The sequence below is a fragment of the Caretta caretta genome, chromosome 6, assembly GCF_965140235.1.
Source record: "Caretta caretta isolate rCarCar2 chromosome 6, rCarCar1.hap1, whole genome shotgun sequence".
Classification (NCBI taxonomy): Eukaryota; Metazoa; Chordata; order Testudines; family Cheloniidae; genus Caretta; species Caretta caretta.
In genome coordinates this window covers 45480540-45500016 of record NC_134211.1, presented here as the reverse complement: position 1 = coordinate 45500016, position 19477 = coordinate 45480540, and the positions used below count along the sequence as shown (strand labels likewise).

General features: G+C 43.0%; 1 protein-coding gene across 6 annotated transcripts in view; it reads left to right on the top strand.

Annotated features, from left to right (window-relative positions):
- Window positions 1-19477, top strand: part of NELL1 (neural EGFL like 1) — a 445673-nt gene that overhangs the window by 315131 nt on the left and 111065 nt on the right. For all 6 annotated transcript variants that reach the window (XM_048852651.2, XM_075129472.1, XM_048852653.2 and 3 more), the window contains one exon: window positions 6724-6819. In XM_048852651.2, the coding sequence (XP_048708608.1) occupies window positions 6724-6819 (96 nt within the window). The remainder of the gene's footprint in view (window positions 1-6723; window positions 6820-19477) is intronic.

The following is a 19477-nucleotide window of genomic DNA, read 5'->3' as shown; positions in this document are numbered from 1 at the left end:
ATGAAGAAGGGGTTCAGCAGGTAGTCACTGAAGGTGGAAGGGCAAGGAAGAAGAAAGAGCGGCTAGTCCTATAGGAAAAGGGGAAGAGTTAATGGAGATTATACCAAATATGAGCTCCAGGAGGATACAGGATGGGTTAAAGAGGATTACAAGGGAGAATAGGAATAGAAATAACTTGCAGCCAGAGGGAACAGGGGATAGACTGGAGAATAGCACCGTCACTAGGAAAAGGCAGGTCTATGTGATTGGGGACTCTTTACTGAGAAGAATAGATAGGTCTGTAACCAGAGCTGATCCAGAGAATAGGAGGGTATGCTGTCTTCCAGGTGCTAAGATACGGGATGTAGGCCTGTGGTTGAAAAGGATTCTAAAGGGAGCAGGAAAGAATCCCCTAATTATCCTTCATGTGGAAACAAATGATACGGCTAGATTCTCGCTGGAAACTATTAAGGGAGACTGTGCTAGGTTGGGGAAGACGCTTAAGGAAATTGAGGCTCAGGTGATCTTTAGTGGGATTCTGCCTGTTCCTAGAGAAGGGCAACAAAGGTGTGACAAGATTATGACTATCAACAGATGGCTTAGGCAGTGGTGCTATAAGGAGGGCTTTGGGAAGTATGGCCACTGGGAGGCATTCATGGACAGAGGACAGTTCTCTTGGGATGGACTTCATCTGAGTAGGGAAGGAAATAGACTTCTAGGATGGAGGCTGGCACAACTGATTAAGAGAGCTTTAAACTGGAAATTTGGGGGAGATGGTTGGGAGATGTCCAGGTAATCTCCATGCCAGATTTTAGCATTGAGAGGAAAGAAAACGAAGTAAGAAAGGATACAGCCGTGGGTAGGAGGAAGGGCAGTGTAGATACCAGTCTAATAGGTTATACTGACCGTAGAATGACCATGCTTAATAGGGTACAGAATGTGAGTGAGGCCAAACAGCAAAAATTAAGATGTTTGTACACTAATGCGAGGAGCCTAGGTAACAAAATGGAGGAATTAGAGCTACTGGTGCAGGAAGTGAAACCAGATATTATAGGGATAACAGAAACATGGTGGAATAGTAGTCATGACTGGGCTACAGGTATTGAGGGATATGTGCTGTTTAGAAAAGACCGAAATAAAGGTAAAGGTGGTGGAGTAGCATTGTATATCAATGATGAGGTAGAATGTAAAGAAATAAGAAGCAATGAAATGGATATGACTGAGTCCATCTGGGCAAAAATTACATTGGGGAAGAAAACTATTAGAGTCTCCCCTGGGATAGTGCTTGGGATGTGCTATAGACCGCCGGGATCTAATTTGGATATGGATAGAGCCCTTTTTAATGTTTTTAATAAAGTAAATACTAATGGAAACTGTGTGATCATGGGAGACTTTAACTTCCCAGATATAGACTGGAGGAAGAGTGCTAGTAATAATAATAGGGCTCAGATTTTCCTAGATGCGATAGCTGATGGATTCCTTCAGCAAGTAGTTGCTAAACCAACTAGAGGGGATGCCATTTTAGATTTGGTTTTGGTGAGTAGTGAGGACCTCATAGAAGAAATGGTTGTAGGGGATAATCTTGGCTCAAGTGATCATGAGCTAATTCAGTTCAAACTGAACGGAAGGATTAACAAAAATAAATTTGCAACTAGGGTTTTTGATTTCAAAAGGGCTGACTTTCAAAAATTAAGGACATTAGTTAGGGAAGTGGATTGGACTGAAGAATTTATGGATCTAAAGGTAGAGGAGGCCTGGGATTATTTTAAATCAAAGCTGCAGAAGCTATGGAAAGCCTCCATCCCAAGAAAGGGGAAAAATTTATAGGCAGGAGTTGTAGACCAAGCTGGATGAGCAAGCATCTCAGAGAGGTGATTAAGAAAAAGCAGAAAGCATACAGGGAGTGGAAGAAGGGAGGGATCAGCAAGGAAAGCTACCTTATTGAGGTCAGAACATGTAGGGATAAAGTGAGACAGGCTAAAAGTCAAGTAGAGTTGGACCTTGCAAAGGGAATTAAAACCAACAGTAAAAGGTTCTATAGTCATATAAATAAGAAGAAAACAAAGAAGAAGTGGGACCGCTAAACACTGAGGATGGAGTGGAGGTCAAGGATAATCTAGGCATGGCCCAATATCTAAACAAATACTTTGCCTCAGTCTTTAATAAGACTAAAGAGGATCTTAGGGATAATGGTAGCAGGACAAATGGGAATGAGGATATGGAGGTAGACATTACCATATTTGAGGTAGAAGCAAAACTCAAACAGCTTAATGGGACTAAATCGGGGGGCCCAGATAATCTTCATCCAAGAATATTAAAGGAATTGGCACCCGAAATTGCAAGCCCATTAGCAAGAATTTTTAATGAATCTGTAAACTCAGGGGTTGTACCATATGATTGGAGAATTGCTAACATAGTTCCTATTTTTAAGAAAGGGAAAAAAAGTGATCCGGGTAATTATAGGCCTGTTAGTTGGACATCTGTAGTATGCAAGGTCTTGGAAAAAATTTTGAAGGAGAAGGTAGTTAAGGACATTGAAGTCAATGGTGAATGGGACAAAATACAACATGATTTTACAAAAGGTAGATCGTTCCAAACCAACCTGATCTCCTTCTTTGAGAAAGTAACAGATTTTTTTAGACAAAGGAAATGCAGTGGATCTAATTTACCTAGATTTTAGTAAGGCATTTGATACGGTGCCACATGGGGAATTATTAGTTAAATTGGATAAGATGGGGATCAATAGAAAAATTGAAAGGTGGATAAGGAATTGGTTAAAGGGGAGACTGCAACAGGTCCTACTGAAAGGTGAACTGTCAGGCTGGAGGGAGGTTACCAGTGGAGTTCCTCAAGGATTGGTTTTGGGACCAATCTTATTTAATCTTTTTATTACTGACCTCAGCACAAAAAGTGGGAGTGTGCTAATAAAGTTTGCGGATGATACAAAGCTGTGAGGCATTGCCAATTTAGAGAAGGATAGGGATATCCTACAGGAGGATCTGGATGACCTTGTAAACTGGAGTAATAGTAATAGGATGAAATTTAATAGTGAGAAGTGTAAGGTCATGCATTTAGGGATTAATAACAAGAATTTTAGTTATAAGCTAAGGACGCATCGGTTAGAAGTAACGGAGGAGGAAAAGGACCTTGGAGTATTGGTTGATCATAGGATGACTATGAGCTGCCAATGTGACATGGCTGTGAAAAAAGCTAATGCAGTCTTGGGATGCATCAGGAGAGGTATTTCCAGTAGGGATAAGGAGGTTTTAGTACCGTTATACAAGGCACTGGTGAGACCTCACCTGGAATACTGTGTGCAGTTCTGGTCTCCCATGTTTAAGAAGGATGAATTCAAAATGGAACAGGTACAGAGAAGGGTTACTAGGATGATCCGAGGAATGGAAAACTTGTCTTATGAAAGGAGACTCAAGGAGCTTGGCTTGTTTAGCCTAACTAAAAGAAGGTTGAGGGGAGATATGATTGCTCTCATTAAATATATCAGAGGGATAAATACCGGAGAGGGAGAGGAATTATTTAAGCTCAGTACCAATGTGGACACAAGAACAAATGGATATAAACTGGCCACCAGGAAGTTTAGACTAGAAATTAGACGAAGGTTTCTAACCATCAGAGGAGTGAAATTTTGGAATAGCCTTCCAACGGAAGCAGTGGGGGCAAAAGATCTATCTGGCTTTAAGATTAAACTTGATAAGTTTATGGAGGAGATGGTATGATGGGATAACACGGTTTTGGTAATTAAATATTCATGGTAAATAGGCCCAATGGCCTGTGATGGGCTATTAGATGCGGTGAGATCCAAGTTACCCAGGAAAGAATTTTCTGTAGTATCTGGCTGATGAATCTTGCCCATATGCTCAGGGTTTAGCTGATGGCCATATTTGGGGTCGGGAAGGAATTTTCCTCCAGGGCAGATTGGAAGAGGCCCTGGAGGTTTTTCGCCTTCCTCTGTAGCATGGGGCACGGGTCACTTGCTGGAGGATTCTCTGCTCCTTGAAGTCTTTAAACTACGATTTGAGGACTTCAATAGCACAGATATAGGTGTGAGGTTTTTTTTGTAGGAGTGGTGGGTGAAATTCTGTGGCCTGCGTTGTGCAGGAGGTCAGACTAGATGATCATAATGGTCCCTTCTGACCTAAATATCTATGAATCTATGAAAGAACAAAATGTCTCCTTGCATTCTATTTAAATTCTTCAAAGTTCATTTTTTCTCCTAGAGACAGGACAACCCACTGTAGTTTCATCTCCATTATTTTTCTGTTCTCTTGCTTACTCCATATGCAGATTTGGCTTACATTGTATTGGCTTGCAGTGCTTAATTTATATAACAGATAGCAAGACAAGTGAACCAACTTCCTTTGTCTAACTCAAAATCTGTTTGTCAACCCTGCCTTGATTTAGATTTTAGAACATATGTTTAGTACATATATATGTCTTCAGTATAATCAATGCAGACATTACACAATGATTATGAGGAACTGTGTGATTCTGGCTTTCATTTAAGATCTCACATGACATTCTTAATAGATAACTATTATGAAAGCAGTGTGCTAGATGCAGTGAGTTTGTCAGGCCTGATAGGACAGTTACAGAGCAGTGAATTCTTTGCTGGCTAGTACCAGTGGGCCTCTGTGTCACAGCAATGTCATCACATTTTGCTGTAAGCTCCTCAGTACTGTGAGGCCTGGGTCTTTTCCCAGTGGCCAAAGCCTCAAAAATGGCAACCCTGTTCATAAACCACTTCCAGGAGGAGCATTCTTTGGTTAGCTTGAAGAATAGAAAGAAAGTTAACCAGTTTCTGTACAGATCTAGAAATAAGCTTCATTCTAAGAAACAAACATGTCATATTCACAGAATCAATTATAGCAGTAAGGAAACACAAGAGACAATCCTCCCTAATTGAGGTTGTAGTCTAACTTCCCTACATATGTGTATATCCCATTGGCTCTAATAACTTGTAATACACATAAATAAGACTTATGAGCAATAAAACCTCTGTCTTTTCTCCTCCTCCTCGTGTCTCTTTTATTTATTTGAATGATCTGTCACTTCAGTGAAATAGTATAATATATGCTGTTGATAGACTGTTTACTTTTAGATGGTGAAACTGACTGACAAACAACAATCTGTTTTTTTCTTTTCTGTATGACACTTGCTTTTTATAACCGCTTTGCTGCAAATACTAATTATCTTCATGCCACATAGAATTTTAATGTTACTTCTGTAAGGTCCCCACTTAGCTATCACTTTCAAGCAATAAAGATTAAGATTGAGATGAAACTAGAGTAGATAAACTTCCAAATGACTAATACATGGAATATGTGTAGCAGGAAATAGCAGATATTATTGGGCAAGTGGTTCCCCCATTCCTAGAATTCCTTGCATTCTTCCATTACCATTACTATACAATATTTTAGGATTCCCCTTCCCATACTTCGTCACCAAAACAGAATGCAGTGCTACAAGGTATATAGATAGAGTGACAGATCATAGCAAAAGAGATATGATTTGCTTCTCTCACCTTAAGCAGTTACAAATTACAAGATATATTTTCCTAATGTTTGGTATTTTATTCATCTTGTTATTCTTGTCAGTACTTTGCCCCCTCCCCCGCAAAAAAAAAATCTAAAACACCTCATCTGTTATGTAACACTTTAAGTCTTTTCCTACTGTTTGTAACATCTCGTTGCCAACACTCCATCTGTGATTTTAGCTTGCTGATGTACTTTGTGGTTCTCTTATTAACACAGATGCTGAGTTCTGTTTAAATATTAATTTTAGCTTCCACTCGCTAGTCGGGCTTAGGCCACTGAGTGCCTCAAGAACTGCAAGTGTGTTGAAGAAGGGGCAGGAAATATGCTCTTAAGAATGTGCTTCGCACTGGGACCATTCTTGCTCTCAGTGAAGTCCTTGCCAAAGCTTTCTGCGGGAGCAGGAGCAGGCTCATTTTGACCTCTCATTGAAAAAAGTAAGAATAGTGTTAGAACAGAAGGCCTGATTCTGTTCTCTTGGTGTAACAACATTCAGTTTGGTGGAATTATTCCTTATTTACAGTGGTAGAAAAGAAGAACCAGAAGCACTGTTTATAAGAATGGGCCTGATACATTGGTTTTCTTAATCATAATTACTGGACAGTTAAGTTTAGGGCAGGGGTTCTCAAGCTTTTTCATATTGTGAACCATATCTCAATAGAGAAGTTGTCTCATGGTCCATCTCCCTTCCTGTTTTCGACTGTGGGGCCCACTTAGCCTCCCTTTTGTGATTACATAACTTCTTTATGTCAACTGCTTAAACAGAAAAACAAGTTCAGGAGAGTGCTGTATTTTGTAGGCTTTCAATGAAATTTATAAGCTGGAAGCAAGGAGGAGGAGCCAATACCATGTGTCTACCACCAAGGGCACCACAATTGCAAAACTCCTACTGAGTTCACTTGAGCTAAGATCAGCCCATTAAAATGTTGTGATACTCTATTTTTTCCCCTCTATCATTTGCACCAGGTGGATATTAATCTTTAATTGGAAGGGTGGTTTGCCATGAGGGCAGTTAGGTAGCCTTCCATACCAGCTACCTGGATTCCTTTCTCCTTTTGTTTGCAGATGGGTTGGATTTTAACATTTTGAATTCTGTTTTCTGTTTTACAGTATTTGGCAGACTTCCTTTGGCACCTCACAAATGTATAATAAATGTAGAAATTGTGTTTTACAGTAGCCTGCTTTTCTCTTTCAGCATTCTGTGAAGAGGGATGCAGATACGGTGGGACGTGTGTGACCCCTAACAAGTGTGCCTGCCCTTCTGGATTCACAGGGAGGCATTGTGAGAAAGGTAAAACTCTCTTGGAACCATTCTTTTGTAATAAGAAAAAGATTACTTACATGGGCAACTGTTGCTTCCCATTGTTTTAGATTCTGGATGTTGTTCTTTCTCCAGTGAGTGTGTACATTTTGATTGTTTGGTAATTGACTTTCCCTACCTGGAACACACTGTTTCATTTAACATTGGTAATATAAAAAGATCAAGGCAGTGCCTGCCACTGTTTACAGTGGAATTCCTTAGTGCTTATTAGAGATAAAGCCAGACGAACCAGAATTGCCACGCCTGTCATGTCTGGTGTCATCTGAAGGTGACCTGATTTTCTCTCTATCTGTTGCAGAAATTAGATCTAAAATTGGAATGTTTGTTTGTTTGCTTGCTTAAATTGTCATTAAATAATCCCACTGGCAATTTACCTGTTGCACTCTTGGTATTTGATTCAAACATGAAGTTATTGAGATCATCATCACTCACAGAATTGAAAATGTACGAATGTATCTAAGTGATGCTGGTCAGACACTCTTCAGCGCCATCCCAAGTCTTTTTCTTTCCAGGCTATTTGGTATTTACACATTGTAATATTTACTGCACTTCACTATCATCATCATTCCTCTCAAAAATTCATCTCAGGGAGAGACAGATTTGGAAGCATATGATGCATCTGATATCTGTGCAGATATTGACTAACTCCAAATGCCAAGAAAGGGCTAGATTGTCCCAGGCCCTTGTGCCAGTCTCTGGCTGAGGGAAGGCAGAACAGGCCTTCCACCCCTCCTTTTACATCCCATTCAAAGGCTACCAACAGTTGCAGTCTCTGCACTCAAGAGGTTGCAGGTATTGTTCCCTCCTGCTGGCTTTAGGGGTGCAAACCAAGCCAAGTGTGACGGTGGGGCGAGAAGAAAGTATGGCTGTGCCTCTGTTGTGCTAGCCAGAACTGTCCAAATTTGCATCCTGCTGAGGGAATGAGCATGCTGGGGGGGAAAATCCCAGCAGAACCCGCAGGGGCTGTATGATTCCTCACTACCCTTCCCAGTGTGGTTTAGTGTAATTTGCACAATCTGGTCCCAAATGTTTATTATGGAAACTAAAGAACCTATCTGCAGAATAAAGATGATTGTACATGAACCTCTCTCGCTAAATAGATGTTTATTATAAGGGAAAAGAGAAGTAGAAAGAAGCAATAATCCAGAGACTGATAAGATGCGTACATCGATTTAGATAAGTAAATGCTTTAAAATGTGTAAGAGATCATAGAATCATAGAATATCAGGGTTGGAAGGGACCTCAGGAGGTCATCTAGTCCAACCCCCTGCTCAAAGCAGGACCAATCCCCAATTAAATTATCCCAGCCAGGGCATTGTCAAGCCTGACCTTAAAAACTTCTAAGGAAGGAGATTCTACCACCTCCCTAGGTAACACATTCCAGTGTTTCACCACCCTCCTAGTGAAAAAGTTTTTCCTAATATCCAACCTAAACCTCCCCCACTGCAACTTGAGACCATTACTCCTTGTCCTGTCCTCTTCTACCACTGAGAATAGTCTAGAACCATCCTCTCTGGAACCACCTCTCAGGTAGTTGAAAGCAGCTATCAAATCCCCCCTCATTCTTCTCTTCTGCAGACTAAACAATCCCAGTTCCCTCAGCCTCCCCTCATAAGATCATTTGGGTCAGATTCTATGCCCCATTCTGTTCTCTTTGGGCTGCTCAGATGGCACATAGGGAGCAGAGACTGGCATCATCCCCCAACCTGGGGACTTCTTCAATTCCCTGTGGGTTTAGAGGTAGCATAGATGCTCCTACACCACTCTCTCCACAGCTCATGACTCAAGGAATAGATGTGGGTGTAGTCAGCTGTGCTCAGCTGGCAGATGGTCTCTTGGGGGCTGTTGTCAGCTGGCCCATGTTAGAGCATTCCCAGCTGCTCTGTTCTGCACCTTGGGCCAGAGTTGTTATTGGCTTTCTGACAACACTCTCCCCTGGGCCCTTTTTTCTGTGCATTCAGCAGAGACCTGGTTCATTTTGCCTGTTACTAATAAGAAAGGGATGCCAGAGGAAGATGTAAACCTGTTTGCTCAGGCAACCCAGACAATAGACTTTAGATTTTATTTTCTGTGTGTTTCAGTTATAAAGTTAACATTTGTTGACATACTTGTTTGGTACCTGTGTTGATGGAAATACAAAAAGATCAGATGACTTGCTTAAGGTTCACATGGAGTCAATGACTCTCAGTTAGCCCCTTGGGGCATGTCTACACTGCATCTCTGGGCAAACCTCCCAGCCTGGGTCCACAAACTTGTGCTTCGCACTAGTGCACTAAAAATAGCTATGTAGGTATTTGTTTTGGGCTGGAGCTCAGGCTCTGAAGCCGGGGTGGAGTGGGGAGCGCGCTTGAGAGCCCAAACCCCAATGCAAGCCCCAGTGTCAGAGCAATGTCTACACAGCCATTTTTAGTGTTAGCACAAGACTTGCTAACACAAGTCTGTGGACCTGTGCTGTGAGGCTCACTCCCAGATATAGTGTAGATATGCCCTGGGCTCCTCTACTCTCTGTCCCTTTGTTTCACCAATGAATCTTAGAGTTTCCTTCTTGTAGGGGTTCTAGGGGCCTCAGTGAAAATTTTTGATTAAGGGCTATAGTCTTGAACTCTTAGATTTTACTGCTGGAGTGGTCTGTGTCCAGCACTGTTGGAACCTATACTTTTCATCACTTATACGTTCTTCTCACGTCAAATAACAATATAAGAAAAGTCTTAACTATCTCTTGAAAAGAAAATAAGTAGATGAGAGAATGAATGGATGAACGAAATGCGGGTAGGTACAGGACAGGAAGGAGGCAGATCTATAATTTCATAGGCTATCACCTTAAGAGTAAAGCGATCAAGTGGCGAAAGAGTGACAGTGGCAATACTTCCATTGTGCAGTGAAAACATGGTTATTACCCTCTTCTGAACATTTAGGGATATATTTCAGGAGAAGAAAAGGAGGACTTGTGGCACCTTAGAGACTAACAAATTTATTTGAGCATAAGCTTTCGTGAGCTACAGCTCACTTCATCAGATGCACACTGGAGAGTGGCTACCATTTTGCAGATACAATCTACACAACTGTGAGCTATGAAAGGGGAGCACTTTGTTGTGGAGATATGTAGGATGTGCCACTGGGTTGTGGAACTAGGATCTGTTGCATAAAGCTGATCTAATCATGAGTGAAGTTTATGAATCTGGTAAGCAAACTGATTGCAGAATGAAATGGAGCTCTGCATCTGAGAAATCATTGCATATATGTAGTACTAGAGATATGTCTGAATTTCAGATGTGGCCTCCCACATTGAAGGCACAAACAAATGTGTACACATTTCAAGTCACTTACATGTCTCGCTAACTGACTCTATGAAAATCAGGATTATGTAGTAATAATTTCACCCAGAAACATGTGTGCCTGGGAAAATGACAAGCTCAAAACTGAAGGCTGCATTGAGACACTTTTACAAAACAGGCCTCCAGTGCCCACCTGCCTAAGAAACTTTGGAGAAAATGGCAGATTTGGTAAAAGGAGAATTAAAGAGAGTGGGGTTACTTCATTGAGAAGTTCTTCTCTTTCACCATAGCGTTTTACAGCATGATTTTTGTGTCTCTTCTAAACAGGCTTGTATTTTTCTGCTGTGTGTGATGCTAAAAATAGCCCCCTCTGTATACTTAACATGTCGTGGTATGCTCTCCATGACTGCTATATTGTCCAAAGAGAATACAATAGTCCTACACTACTTTAAATTAAATCTTAAATGTTTCTGGTGAAATCTTCGGTGGAAGCTCGTTGTAAACTGATACGCAGCTGAAGCAAAATGACATTTATCTATAATGTGTTCTGTTCGCCACACTGCGTTTGAAGATGTCCAACAACACAGCAATCCCATATATGTTGTTTGTAAGATGAGAGGGCTTTCCTCATTGGCTAAACTTGCTCTGACCCAAATTGTCTTTCGCACGGAGAAAAGTGTAAAATGAACTGGCAATTAAAATCCCCATTGAAAAGCAGGTGGCTTTATTTTTTGAATGTGAATAATCTATAATTCATCAGTTTAGGCTGCCCTACTGAAGTGATGATATCAGATTCACTGGTTAAAATTGAAATGAATACAGGCGTTTAAGTCAAAAGGGCAAATGTATAATGCAGCATGATGTTAAGGAAAATTTACCATTGCTGGTTGGCGTTTGCAATCTAGATTCGAATTAAGGAAACGTTACAACCCAACTGTGGGACTACCTTTCCATGTTGCAGCTCAGGTGTTGTCATAAATATAAAGGGAAGGGTAAACCCCCTTTGAAATTCCTCCTGGCCAGGGGAAAGCTCCTCTCACCTGTAAAGGGTTAAGAAGCTAAAGGTAACCTCGCTGGCACCTGAGCAAAATGACCAATGAGGAGACAAGATACTTTCAAAAGCTGGGAGGAGGGAGAGAAACAAAGGGTCTGTGTGTCTGTCTATATGCTGGTTTTCTGCCGGGGATAGACCAGGAATGGAGTCTTAGAACTTTTAGTAAGTAATCTAGCTAGGTATGTGTTAGATTATGATTTCTTTAAATGGCTGAGAAAAGCATTGTGCTGAATAGAATAACTATTTCTGTCTGTGTATCTTTTTTGTAACTTAAGGTTTTGCCTAGAGGGGTTCTCTATGTTTTTGAATCTAATTACCCTGTAAGATATCTACCATCCTGATTTTACAGGGGGGGATTTCTTTATTTCTATTTACTTCTATTTTTATTAAAAGTCTTCTTGTAAGAAAACTGAATGCTTTTTCATTGTTCTCAGATCCAAGGGTTTGGGTCTGTGGTCACCTGTGCAAATTGGTGAGGCTTTTTATCCAACATTTCCCAGGAAAGGGGGGGTGCAAGTGTTGGGAGGATTGTTCATTGTTCTTAAGATCCCAGGGTCTGGGTCTGTAGTCACCTAGGCAAATTGGTGAGGCTTTTTACCAAACCTTGTCCAGGAAGTGGGGTGCAAGATTTTGGGAAGTATTTTGGGGGGAAAGACGCGTCCAAACAGCTCTTCCCCAGTAACTAGCATTAGTTTGGTGGTGGTAGCGGCCAATCCAAGGACAACGGGTGGAATATTTTGTACCTTGGGGAAGTTTTGACCTAAGCTGGTAAAGATAAGCTTAGGAGGTCTTTCATGCAGGTCCCCACATCTGTACCCTAGAGTTCAGAGTGGGGGAGGAACCTTGACATGGTGGCATAGTGGTGGGATTAACCTGAAATCATTTTGAGATCCAGTTGAGATTTTTTGAACTAGAAATACAGATTTTAAAAAGGAAAATTTTTTTTCCTTTGGAAAGGAAGTCCAGAAAGCAGCTGAAACTGAAAGCAGCTTGTTTTTTCTCTGCTTTGTGGCCAAGCAGAGACAAAAGGGGATTATCTTGTGAATTGCAGGTTCTCTTTGCCTGGAGGCAGGGTACTTAACTCCTGCAGGGAAATTCACAGTCTTCCAACCCAGAGTTTTTTTTTTTTCTTTTCTTCCTAAAAGTAAATAGGGGGTGTGTGTTCTACCCATTTGCTTTTTCTTTGGGCTGCATAAGCAGGTTTCCAAGTAGTTGGAGGTTTTTTGCTTTAATTTGGGCCCAGAGCAGAGACAAGGGAATTGTCTTTTTCTGTAGGCTGACAATCACTATCAGAGAATAGGTATTCTATTCCAGCAGAGCAAAATTTTACAGCCAAGTTTTGTTGTTTATTTCTAAACCTCGGGTGTAAAGTTAGTTAAAAACACAGAGATTAGAATGACCAAATCCGCAGCTCGACTACAGCTGGAATTAGCCAAATTTCAGGCTGAGGAAAAACAAAGGGAACATGAAAGACAGATAGAACTCATGCGGCTGGAGAAGGAGGTACAGGAGGCTGCCCACAAGAGGGAAATGGAAGCAAGAAAGCATGTGACGGAGGAGAAGGAAAAAGAGAGGAAGCATGTGGAGGAGGAGAAGGAAAAAGAGAGGAAGCATGTGGAGGAGGTGGAGAAGATAAAGGCCCAGCAGAATATACCAACAAACCCTAGCAATCCTTCTCCAGGTATCACTTCCCATCCCAGAAAGTTCCCTACCTACAAGGCAGGTGATGATACTGAGGCCTTCTTAGAAAACTTCGAAAGGGCCTGCCTTGGGTACAACATCTCTACTGACCAATACATGGTAGAACTGAGGCCGCAGCTCAGTGGACCCTTAGCTGAGGTGGCAGCTGAAATGCCTAAAGAACACATGAACAAGTATGAACTGTTTAAATCCAAGGCGAGAGTCAGAATGGGGATAACACCTGAGCAGTCTCGTTGGAGGTTCAGTGCCCTAAGGTGGAAACCAGACGTGTCATTTACCCAACATGCCTACCACATTGTGAAACATTGGGATGCCTGGATATCAGGAGCAAGTGTTGAATCTCCAGTAAATTTGCCCTTCCTAATGCAAATGGAACAATTCTTAGAGGGTGTTCCTGAGGAAATAGAAAGATACATCCTAGACGGGAAGCCCAAAACTGTAATCGAGGCAGGAGAGATTGGAGCCAGATGGGTGGAGGTGGCAGAGAAGAAGAAAACTGGTCGCAGTTGGAGCGGAGACCAGAAGGGACAACCCTAGACCCCACCCTATTACCGGGGGCCGCCCAAAGCCCCACCTACCTCCCAAAGAACCCTCCAGACCCCTTATCGTCCCGCCACCCCATTCTCCAGCAACCCTCCTCGCCCCAGTGACCCGTCAGCTGGACGATGTTTTAAATGTAACGAGCTGGGGCATGTAAAGGCCAACTGCCCCAAGAACCCCAACAGAGTACAGTTCATTGCACCAGAATCACACCAGAGGTCCACAGGCCCAGATACCTCCCAGATACCCTTGGAGCGGAGGGAAACTGTGAGTGTGGGCGGGAAGAAGGTCACCGCGTGGAGGGACACCGGAGCACAAGTGTCAGCTATCCATGCTTCCTTAGTGGACCACAATTTAATCAACCCAGAGATCCAAGTGACGATTCAACCCTTCAAGTCCAACTCTTTCAATTTGCCTACAGCCAAGTTGCCTGTCCAGTACAAGGGCTGGTCAGGAATGTGGACTTTTGCAGTCTATGATGATTATCCCATCCCCATGCTGTTGGGGGAAGACTTGGCCAATCATGTGAAGCAGGCCAAGAGGGTGGGAACGGTCACCAGCAGCCAGGCTAAACAAGCCGTGAGGCCTAGCTCTATTCCAGAAACTTCTATCAGGACCCGGTCAGAGGTGATGGACCCGGACCTCAGGCCAATGTCTGCAACAGCAGTAGTGGATCCAGTCCCAGAGACCCAGACGGAACCAGAACCGGAACCAGCCGAACAACCAACACCAGACCCAGTGTCAGCACTGAATCCAGTACTTGCAACCTCAACACCAGAGGGCCCCACCGACCCTGAACTGGCAGCAGCCGATAACCCGACCCAAGAGGCTCAGCCGGAGCCTGAATCCCAACATAGTGCACCAGCGGAGAGCGGTTCACAGTCAACAGAAACAGCTCCATCCCCTATATCGCTTCCAGAGGGACCAAGCCTAGGTCCACAATCCAATGAGGGACTGATGTCTCCAGCATCAAGGGAACAGTTCCAGACCGAACAGGAAGCAGATGAAAGCCTCCAGAGAGCTTGGACAGCGACACAGAGCAACCCACCGCCTCTCAGCTCTTCTAATCGATCCAGGTTTGTTGTAGAAAGAGGACTTTTATACAAGGAAGCTCTTTCTGGGGGACACCAGGAAGACTGGCATCCTCAGAGACAGTTGGTAGTTCCAACTAAATACCGGGCCAAGCTCTTGAGCTTAGCCCACGATCACCCTAGTGGCCATGCTGGGGTGAACAGGACCAAAGACCGTTTGGGGGGGTCATTCCACTGGGAGGGAATGGGCAAGGATGTTTCTACCTATGTCCAGTCTTGTGAGGTGTGCCAAAGAGTGGGAAAACCCCAAGACCAGGTCAAAGCCCCTCTCCAGCCACTCCCCATCATTGAAGTTCCATTTCAGCGAGTAGCTGTGGATATTCTGGGTCCTTTTCCGAAAAAGACACCCAGAGGAAAGCAGTACATACTGACTTTCATGGATTTTGCCACCCGATGGCCGGAAGCAGTAGCTCTAAGCAACACCAGGGCTAAAAGTGTGTGCCAGGCACTAGCAGAGATCTTTGCCAGGGTAGGTTGGCCCTCCGACATCCTCACAGATGCAGGGACTAATTTCCTGGCAGGAACTATGAAAAACCTTTGGGAAGCTCATGGGGTAAATCACTTGGTTGCCACTCCTTACCACCATCAAACAAATGGCATGGTGGAGAAGTTTAATGGAACTTTGGGGGCCATGATACGTAAATTCGTAAATGAGCACTCCAATGGTTGGGACCTAGTGTTGCAGCAGTTGCTCTTTGCCTACAGAGCTGTACCACATCCCAGTTTAGGGTTTTCCCCATTTGAACTTGTATATGGCCGTGAGGTTAAGGGGCCATTGCAGTTGGTGAAGCAGCAATGGGAAGGATTTACACCTTCTCCAGGAACTAACATTCTGGACTTTGTAACCAACCTACAAAACACCCTCCGAACCTCTTTAGCCCTTGCTAGAGAAAACTTACAGGATGCTCAAAAAGAGCAAAAAGCCTGGTATGATAAACATGCCAGAGAGCGTTCCTTCAAAGTAGGAGACCAGGTCATGGTCCTAAAGGCGCTCCAGGCCCATAAAATGGAAGCATCGTGGGAAGGGCCATTCATGGTCCAGGAGCGCCTGGGAGCTGTTAATTATCTCATAGCATTCCCCACCTCCAACCGAAAGCCTAAGGTGTACCATATTAATTCTCTAAAGCCCTTTTATTCCAGAGAATTAAAGGTTTGTCAGTTTACAGCCCAGGGAGGAGACGATGCTGAGTGGCCTGAATGTGTCTACTACGAAGGGAAATGTGCTGGTGGTATGGAAGAGGTGAACCTCTCCATGACCCTTGGGCGTATGCAGCGACAGCAGATCAAGGAGCTGTGCACTAGCTACGCGCCAACGTTCTCAGCCACCCCAGGACTGACTGAACGGGCATACCACTCTATTGACACAGGTAATGCTCACCCAATTAGGGTCCACCCTTACCGAGTGTCTCCTCAAGCTAAAACTGCTATAGAACGGGAGATCCAGGATATGTTACAGATGGGTGTAATCCGCCCCTCTGAAAGTGCATGGGCATCTCCAGTGGTTCTAGTTCCCAAACCAGATGGGGAAATACGTTTTTGCGTGGACTACCGTAAGCTAAATGCTGTAACTCGCCCTGACAACTATCCAATGCCACGCACAGATGAACTATTAGAGAAACTGGGACGGGCCCAGTTCATCTCTACCTTGGACTTAACCAAGGGGTACTGGCAGGTACCGCTAGATGAATCTGCCAAGGAAAGATCAGCCTTCATCACACATATCGGGCTGTATGAATTTAATGTACTCCCTTTCGGGCTGCGAAATGCACCCGCCACTTTCCAAAGACTTGTAGATGGTCTCCTAGTGGGATTAGGAGAATATGCAGTCGCCTACCTTGACGATGTGGCCATATTTTCGGATTCCTGGGCAGACCACCTGGAACATCTACAAAAAGTCCTTGAGCGCATAAGGGAGGCAGGACTAACTGTTAAGGCTAAGAAGTGTCAAATAGGCCTAAACAGAGTGACTTACTTTGGACACCAGGTGGGTCAAGGAACTATCAGCCCCCTACAGGCCAAAGTGGATGCTATCCAAAAGTGGCCTGTCCCAAAGTCAAAGAAACAGATTCAATCCTTCTTAGGCTTGGCCGGTTATTACAGACGATTTGTACCGCACTACAGCCAAATCGCTGCCCCACTGACAGACCTAACCAAAAAGAAACAGCCAAATGCTGTTCAGTGGACCGAAAAGTGTCAGAAGGCCTTTAACAAGCTTAAAGCGACACTCATGTCTGACCCTGTACTAAGGGCCCCAGACTTTGACAAACCGTTCCTAGTAACCACAGATGCGTCCGAGCGTGGTGTGGGAGCAGTTTTAATGCAGAAAGGCCCTGATCAAGAATTCCACCCTGTAGTGTTTCTCAGCAAAAAACTGTCTGAGAGGGAAAGCAACTGGTCAGTCACTGAAAAAGAAGGTTACGCCATTGTCTACGCTCTGGAAAAGCTACGCCCATATGTTTGGGGACGGCGTTTCCACCTGCAAACCGACCATGCTGCACTGAAGTGGTTTCACACCGTCAAGGAAACTAACAAAAAACTTCTTCGGTGGAGTTTAGCTCTCCAAGATTTTGATTTCGACATCCAACACATCTCAGGAGCTTCTAACAAAATGGCTGATGCACTCTCCCGTGAAAGTTTCCCAGAATCAACTGGTTAAAATCGTCCTTGAGATGTGGAAAATATTGTTAGTCTTTATGTACTTGGTAGTATATTTAGAGATGCATGTGTCTTATTAATTCTGTTTTTCCTAGAGCTCCAGGAAGAAATCCCAGCCAGTGTTTCACCCTAGCTGAGATTTGGGGGGCGTGTCATAAATATAAAGGGAAGGGTAAACCCCTTTGAAATTCCTCCTGGCCAGGGGAAAACTCCTCTCACCTGTAAAGGGTTAAGAAGCTAAAGGTAACCTCGCTGGCACCTGACCAAAATGACCAATGAGGAGACAAGATACTTTCAAAAGCTGGGAGGAGGGAGAGAAACAAAGGGTCTGTGTGTCTGTCTTTGTCGGGGATAGACCAGGAATGGAGTCTTAGAACTTTTAGTAAGTAATCTAGCTAGGTATGTGTTAGATTATGATTTCTTTAAATGGCTGAGAAAAGAATTGTGCTGAATAGAATAACTATTTCTGTCTGTGCATCTTTTTTGTAACTTAAGGTTTTGCCTAGAGGGGTTCTCTATGTTTTTGAATCTAATTACCCTGTAAGATATCTACCATCCTGATTTTACAGGGGGGGATTTCTTTATTTCTATTTACTTCTATTTTTATTAAAAGTCTTCTTGTAAGAAAACTGAATGCTTTTTCATTGTTCTCAGATCCAAGGGTTTGGGTCTGTGGTCACCTATGCAAATTGGTGAGGCTTTTTATCCAACATTTCCCAGGAAAGGGGGGGTGCAAGTGTTGGGAGGATTGTTCATTGTTCTTAAGATCCAAGGGTCTGGGTCTGTAGTCACCTAGGCAAATTGATGAGGCTTTTTACCAAACCTTGTCCAGGAAGTGGGGTGCAAGGTTTTGGGAAGTATTTTGGGGGGAAAGACGCGTCCAAACAGCTCTTCCCCAGTAACCAGTATTAGTTTGGTGGTGGTAGCGGCCAATCCAAGGACGACGGGTGGAATATTTTGTACCTTGGGGAAGTTTTGACCTAAGCTGGTAAAGATAAGCTTAGGAGGTTTTTCATGCAGGTTCCCACATCTGTACCCTAGAGTTCAGAGTGGGGGAGGAACCTTGACAGGTGTACTTGCAGATATTTGCAGACATAGGTACTGTCAGATAATTTTTTTCTAATGTTTAATTTTCTTGTTGGACATCCCATTGCTTATATTGCTATTTTAGAAGCATGACCCTCCGCCCCCTTTTCTATTTGGCAGTTAGTGTCTGAACTGTACCTCTATTTTGAATAGAGATCAGATTTAATTTTTTTTTTTTTTTTTTTTTGGTTTGCTATCAAGGGGGTAGGCTAGATGATCCATCTGTGATCATCGTCTGAAACACTTAAAATCAGATTCTGAGACCTTTGCTCATGTTGAATCGTACCTTACTCCTTGAGTGGTCCCACTGAACTCTAGGTGAGAGAGGATGGCAGAATTTGTGTTAGATAGTGTCTTGGCATGACAAAGCATATTTGCTAATATACCAGCATCGACTCCAGATGCCTTTTTACCTGACATTTAATGAAAAACAGATGAAATAAAATGATTGTGGATCCTACAGAAATAGCTGCTACTGTGTACTCTTTCAGTATCTCAGTGGTGGAAGGCTGAAGTACATTTTTTAAAATGGTAATTAGAAATGTAAGGGGATACCAGTCTCTTAAATCAGTGGGTATGTGCCTTCATGGGCCAGCAGAGCAGTGAATTTGGCTCCTTAAATATTTCATTCTCACTGAAGAGCAAAGACCTTTACAACAAGCAAACCAACATGAAATGTTTTAAGTATATCGGAAGTAGGAAGGTTGCAAGAAAATCAGTGGGTCTGCTGGACCTCCAGTAAAATAAAGGAATAATTAAAGGCATAACAAAAAAGCTAAACAATTTCTTGTATCAGTCTCCACAGCAGAGGATTTTGGGAAGATACTTACCGTCGAGCTACTCTTTTCAGGAAATAAAGATCAAACACTATCGGGGAGAGGGGGTTAACAGAGGAGGTGCTGAAACAAACTGATAAATGAAAGGTTTCAGAGTAGCAGTCATATTAGTCTGTATCCGAAATAGAACAGGAGTACTAATTAGCCTCTTACTACACCTTTTCATGTTCTCTGTATGTGTGTGTATATATATCTTCTTACTATATGTTCCATTCTGTGCATCCGATGAAGTGGGCTGTAGCCCATGAAAGCTTATGCTCAAATAAATTTGTTAGTCTCTAAGGTGCCACAAGTACTCCTTTTTGATAAATGAAAGATTAACAACTCACCATGATGGATGTTAAAGATCCAAGGGCAGCTGAGCTCCTAACAAAAAAAAATGCAGTCTGT